Genomic DNA, 6,786 nt, shown 5'->3' on the forward strand with positions numbered 1-6,786 from the left:
ACTTTTAGACCCAAATTTGTAAATAATATTTGGTGTTTTTTAAAATTTAAGTACCTCTGTGAAACTTACATGACATAACAATTGAAACAATCACTAAAACAATATTTTTATTTTTTATACTTTTTTTATTATATTACACAAATAAATAAATATAAATGAAACAAATTCTTAGCGACCCACTAACGCCACCTACAATTTATGTTATGTAGTAAAAGGTACAGAAATAAAGTTCGCAGTACTTCATCTATTGTTATTAAAATGAACTATTACGTTTATAGTTCAACTCACAATATATAGAGCGCCAAATCGCTTGTACTTCACATCGGTTTTTGGATACTTTTCAGTAATACAAAAGCTAACAAGAATTTTATTTTTTCTCTGAAAAGTATGCTGTTACTAAGTTAATTCAATTTAAAAAAATTAAATCATTAGATAATCCACTATTTTTAAGAAAAAATTCAGTTAATATTTCTTATTTTTGATAATATTTTACAACATTATTCAAATATACAGAATTAAAGATTTAATTAATTATTTTAGGTTAAAAATGTGTTAAATTTTACATTTAAATCGTTTATTTTTCAAAAATTTAACGGAAAAGAATATATTAAATAATTTTATTGGAAAAATCCTTTGAAATTTGGAATTTGTGTTAAAATTTGAAAATTTCATAAATTAAACAATTTTATAACATTTGTCATAACTGTTATAACTGTTTTTATTAAGAATTATACAATTTTATACGGAAATTTAAATCATGTGAATATATTAATAATTTTAAATGAATAATTAATAATAGTAAATATTTTAGGTATGTCTGACATTTTTCGAATACTTTTTTGAAACTTTTAGAATATAATGTAAAAAAATGGATTTCAATATTTTTTTTAGTTTTTCAGTAAAAAATAAACTTTAAACCAGGTTTTTATTAAATATTTGATACTTCAAAAAGCAAAAGGAATGGAAAATATAGTTTTAAACTTAAGCTAATTATGATTTCAAATAATTGTATATTTTTATTCTTCTTAAATAATAATTTAAGACAAATATTTTATTTATATAATATTTTGTATGTCATTATAACAATTTTAATTTACTTTTATTATTTACAGTATATGCCACGAGATGGGCCAAATTATAAAATAAAAAGGCTATTATACAAAGTGTTATGTTAAATTAAATTACTCAGTTTTAATCATTAAAAATCCCTTTATCCCATATTTGAAAAATTGATGTAACTTTTTATTGAATAAGAATATAGTAGTTTCTATAACACTGTATAAAACAACAATAATAAATTAATATTATTTTAACAATTCAGATTAAATTAAAAAGTTATGGCTAAACTATTTAGTAATTTAAAATATTTAAAATGATAATGACCAATACTATACATAAACGTAGATCCCTGGTTCTAAAAATTATTAATAAAATAATAATTAGAACCATGTATTATTATACATTTATTTTAAATTTAATAAGCACTGCAGACGGGTCTTATGAGACAATTTTAAAACTCCCGCATTTTTAATTGCATCGAAAACCATACACCAAAAATTGGTCAAACCATGAAGCATATCGGAACACTAAAAATCCATATTCCGCTGGAAATACCAGCGAAACAACTGCGTTTGATATGCAATAAACACGAATTGATATTTCCCGTTTAAATTCGTCCTTCACGGAGCGCGTTCTTGGACGTGCCGTTCGCCATTTGACAGCTCCATTCGATGGTGGAACAATAACAAGGAAGACCGATTTCCAGAATTACATCAAAAACGACCGCCAGTGCACACCGCGTTGTCCGTACTCGTGTACGTTGAATTCAAATTCATAATTCACGATTTGAGTGAATCGATTCGCTTTGTATTTGTGGCGTGTAACTGCGAACGAGATTAAACGGAACGTAGCCACAAAAAGTCGCGAGTGTTGTGAAGTTAATGCGCAATATTCAGTCAAAATAGACGTTTTATTTTTGTGGTGAATTACAAGAATCGTGATGTCGCAAGTGATCAACGTCGGGATGAAAACTCGCTACTTATGAAGTTCGTTTATTTTTCCCAATTTTCCGTTCCTGTGTTCGGTGCGTTGTCTTATCAGCTTTGCTTGAGGTGAAGCAGGATTTAATAATATCTGTGATAAACTTTTAATATCCGATTATGCCTCCGAAACAACGTAAACTCGCCATCATGGGCTACAGATCTGTCGGTATGTTTGTTTATATTCAACAGGAACAAGTGGTCACCTTGTTTTTTTTTCTTGGTTTTTAAGGTAAATCATCCCTGAGCATCCAGTTTGTCGAGGGCCAATTTGTGGACTCATATGATCCAACCATTGAAAACAGTAAGTCTGGTCACGTTTTTGTTTTGTGTGTTTGTTTATACATGTTTTTTCTTTTGTTTTTGTGTGAAATCACAAACATTATTTGCAAATTGGTTTGGAAATAACACATGGGACTTTCGTACCAGTACATTGGGAAGATAAACTTGCTGGTGAAATTTTTTAGGGGGCAACAAGGTTAAATACAGGCATGATAATTTGAAATTCACATTCATTATCTGGATCATTTGTTAAATGTGCAGTCAAAACTTTCCAATAATATTTTATAGGTTATATTACAGTTTTATGTGTGTCTAATTGACAGTAATTGAAAAAAAGATGATTCATTTATGATTAAATGTTTTTTTAAACACACACATTAACATTTCAATGTTTCATGCCTGTATTTAACAAATTTTCAATCAGACTTGATTGCTTTAAAGTGTCAAGTCAACAATTTTTTCTAAACAAAAGTTGTGTTTACAAATACTCATATGAGAAAAATATCTGGTACTGATAATTTTTTATATTAAGGTCTATTTATTAATATTTCAATAGGATACAACCTTATTTTTATTTATATATGTTATGTCTAGTAAGTCTTCGAATATACTACTTATATTTATCAAGAAAATAAAGTAATTTCCTTACCTATTGAAACACTGATTAGTTTTTCAAGGTTCCTATTAAAATAAATACGTTAATTTTTCGACGTCCCATGCTAGGATTTAACTAAATTCCAGTTAAACTTGACAGTTTTAGACAATGTCAAAATGTCAAAATAGCAACAAATGTTGTATTTACAAATACACATATGAGAAAAATATTTTATACATATTTTATGTTTATTGGGTCTTTGAATGTACTACTTAACCAATCATTATATTTGTCGAGAAAATAAAGTAATTTCCTTACCTATTGAAACACAGATTAGTTTTTCAAGGTTCCAAGCTAGTTTTAACAAAATTTCAATCAAACTAAATAGTTTTAGATAATGTCAAAATGTCAAGTTGACAATATTTTCAAAACAAAAGTTATATTTACCAATACACATACAAGAAAAATATCTAGTATTGTCAATTTTTAACACTGAGGTATATTTATTAATATTTGAATAGGATGCAATCAGATTTTATTACATATTTTATGTTTATTGAGTTTTCGAATGTACTACTTAGCTAATCATTACGTTTATCAAAAAATAAAATAATTTCCTTACCTATTGGAACACATAGATTAATTCTTCAATGTTCCAAGTATTTGTTTAGTTAGTATTTAACTACATTTCAATATAACTTGACAGTCTTGGGCAATGTTAGAATGTCTAATTAACAGTTTTTTCTTAAAAAAGTTGTGTTTACAAATATGCTTGTAAGAAATGTATTTTGTATTCGTAATGTATAAGACAAACGCAGACTTATTATTTTTTTAACCAGATTTTTAAGCATATTTTATGTTCTGTCTGTTGAATAAATTACCTAGTTTATTATTTATTGTAATAAATTATGATTGTATGCAAGAAAACCAAATAAAGTAATTTCTTTAGCTATTGAAACAACTAAAAAGCAGTTGTGCCATATTGTTTGACCTGTTTTCACTTGTTCATAACAGTAAACAAGGATAATTATTAAAAACATTTTGTTTACTCTACTTTAAGCATTACTACTTTACTTAGAAGAAGATATTTGATGTAAAACAAGATAATTTGTGGCTTTATTGACAGTTTATTCTATAGCCTAGTTGGTTAAACAAATAAATTCATAAAAAAATGATTTAAGATATCCAAATGAAGTTGTTTCATTAACAATTGAAAATAACTTCTTTAAAGTTGTGTTATTTTTATATTTGGTGTAATTTTTTTGAATACAATTATTCATTTGCCATATGTTTCTAGTAATTCAAAGAATTGCATCAAGTTTGTTGTACTTTTTAATATCTAATACATATTACGTCATAAAATATATTGCTTAAAATGATTTTAATAAATATTATCTAATTCACTCAATAGTTATTTATTATATTCCTAATCTTGGGCAAGAAGTTCGAACAAAATTGTCCCCTACTTACAAAACAGTTCTTTGAATTACTAAGCACATTTTTGTCATATAATTTGACCTACACGCAGTTGTTTGATAACAGCAGTAAAGAAGAAGAATTATAGAAAACAACTTCTTCACTTATGAATCATTAGTGGCAGAGAAAAATATGCTGTTGTGATTGATAACAACAATAGTTAATTCTTTGTTTGTCTGTTTATGCCAAATTGTTATGGAAAAACCAATCGTAATATGTATGTTAATATGTATAAGTATCTCATGGGACTAATGTAACAATACACTGGGGAGATAAACTGTCTGCTGAAACTATTTTTGGGGGGACAGCAAGGTTAAACACAAGCTTGATAATGGAATTATTATTCGCATCATATAAATTTAAATTGGACAAAAAAAATACGATATTCAAAAAATAATGCACTTTTTATTTTTAAAACTGTCTGGTTTAAATATTGTCCAGTCGTTCCATTTTTTTTAATAGAAAAATTCAGGTGCCAGTAACGAAAATAGATTTCATTTTAACACATGTATAATGAATGCATTTGCATCGTCTGACATTTTTAGTTTTACCGACTTTACAAGGTCAAATTTTTGATTATTTGTTTTCGTAATTTTGTTGTAATGTGCTTTGGTTTATTTTGTGGTCTTTTACGTCTTCGTTCATTCATAAAATGACACGTTTATAAAATGTAAATTGATGTGGACCTGTTGAAGTAATATTTGTGTCCTGATTTGCAGTCTTCACAAAAACAATAAGGATCGAATCCCAGGACTACGAACTGAAATTGGTGGACACCGCAGGTCACGACGAATATTCAATATTCCCATCGCAATACAGCATCAATGTGCACGGTTATGTTTTAGTATACAGTATTACGAGCATGAAATCGTTCGAGGTGGTGAAAAAGATACACGAGAAACTGTTGGACATCACCGGCAAACCACAGTGAGTGATCTCGGGATTATCTCGTTCAGTTATTAATTTATTACGTTTTATTTTGTTGATATCAAGTTCAACGCTCAGACCATGTGTGGTTATCTGGAACTATTATAATGTACAAATCTGTTTTATTGATTTTTCTGTTGAACGATTTATCTTGTTATTGTTTATGAAATTCCAAAGCCGATTGTTATGTTGTTTAAAAATGTTTTATAAAACGAGAGCCTATACAAATCTGCGTTATTGATTTCGTTGGCAAATATTTGTTTTTGTTTGTTTGCCGGACTTTACATTGCTGTAATTCTATACCCAATCACTTAAGGAATTGCTTTCCAGAAAATCGAATTAAATAATTACGAATAAACAAGTATGCGATTTTATTTAGACAAATGTTTCAGTGTTCCTGTGGTTTTGGTGGGGAACAAGACGGACTTGCACATGGAAAGAGCCATTTCAGCGGAAGAGGGTAAACGGTTGGCGGATGAATGGAAAGCCATCTTTTTGGAGACTTCTGCTAAACAAAATGCTGTACGTGCCCCCTTAAACATTAATTAAATCATCATAATTTGTTTCTTTGTTTTCCAGTCTGTGTCTGATATATTCCAGCTGCTAGTGACGGAGATTGAAAAGGCCGACGGTACGAGCGAAAAGCCCAACTGCTCTATATGTTAATGGATGCATCCAATCTCTATAAAAAAGAACTAGTCTAATAAAAAATGATTTGAACAATGCAATGCGGGAAATGTTGACCATTGCTGTTACAAAACTTGGTCAATCGTCAATTTTTGTATTGTTTGGTCGTATATCAGCGTTCCCAGTTTTTTTTGTACTATTCTCTGACACGCGTCACTCAGTTAGTGTTAATTGAAATGGGTTTCTTTTTGTTTTTATTCGTTAAAAATATAAATACGTATCAAGATTGGAAAGCCAGTTTCCATCTGGGTGTTAACTAGTCTGGTACAGCCCATAAGGGAAGTGAATTAACATGTATACAATGTTATTTTTCTACTTAAAATTATTATTCTTACCCAGTTTTTGTACTATTCTGACTTAAATTGCATTCTAGAGTCTGTCATAAGTTGCAAACGGTTTAGCTTCCTGTTTATTTATGTGCAAACATTCACAGCTTTATTGTTAACATGCAAGACAAGAACAGGGGTAATTTTTGTTGGAACACTCTTTGTTTTATATTATGGCGTATACAATTTTAATCTTGTTTTGTGTATTTTTTATAACAGCTCTGTGTGTTTGCAACTGCTATTCCATTTTCAACTTTGTCACACTTGCTGGTCACTCAAGTAGTGTTAGTTCTAAAAGAGTTTTTTATGTTACATTATATTTTAGATTTCTAATAAAAAAAGTTTTATATAGTAATACAATATATTTGTACATATTTATGTGTTAAGTACAAATGTAAAAAGGATTTTGAATTTATTAAAATAAGTTTGAAAAGTTATGTTGGTTTTTCTTCTA

At 28.3% G+C, this 6,786-nt stretch overlaps 1 protein-coding gene across 1 annotated transcript; it reads left to right on the forward strand.

Moving 5' to 3' along the window:
- The first annotated feature begins 1,695 nt into the window (after positions 1-1,695).
- Positions 1,696-6,769, forward strand: LOC109609443 (GTP-binding protein Rheb homolog). Its single transcript, XM_020026105.2, has 5 exons — positions 1,696-2,208; positions 2,272-2,343; positions 5,112-5,319; positions 5,712-5,841; positions 5,899-6,769. Exons 1-5 carry the CDS (start codon positions 2,160-2,162, stop codon positions 5,983-5,985), a joined length of 546 nt encoding a protein of 181 aa, XP_019881664.1. The 5' UTR covers positions 1,696-2,159; the 3' UTR covers positions 5,986-6,769.
- Positions 6,770-6,786: the final 17 nt, after the last annotated feature.

Source organism: Aethina tumida, chromosome 1, assembly GCF_024364675.1.
Source record: "Aethina tumida isolate Nest 87 chromosome 1, icAetTumi1.1, whole genome shotgun sequence".
NCBI lineage: Eukaryota > Metazoa > Arthropoda > Insecta > Coleoptera > Nitidulidae > Aethina > Aethina tumida.

Bases quoted from the DNA above. Each gene is read 5' to 3' on its own strand.
- LOC109609443 (XM_020026105.2), top strand. From the start codon at position 2,160: ATGCCTCCGAAACAACGTAAACTCGCCATCATGGGCTACAGATCTGTC. The intron at 2,209-2,271 runs GTATGTTTGTTT...TTGGTTTTTAAG, and splicing joins CATGGGCTACAGATCTGTCG to GTAAATCATCCCTGAGCATC. The intron at 5,842-5,898 runs GTACGTGCCCCC...TTTGTTTTCCAG, and splicing joins CTTCTGCTAAACAAAATGCT to TCTGTGTCTGATATATTCCA.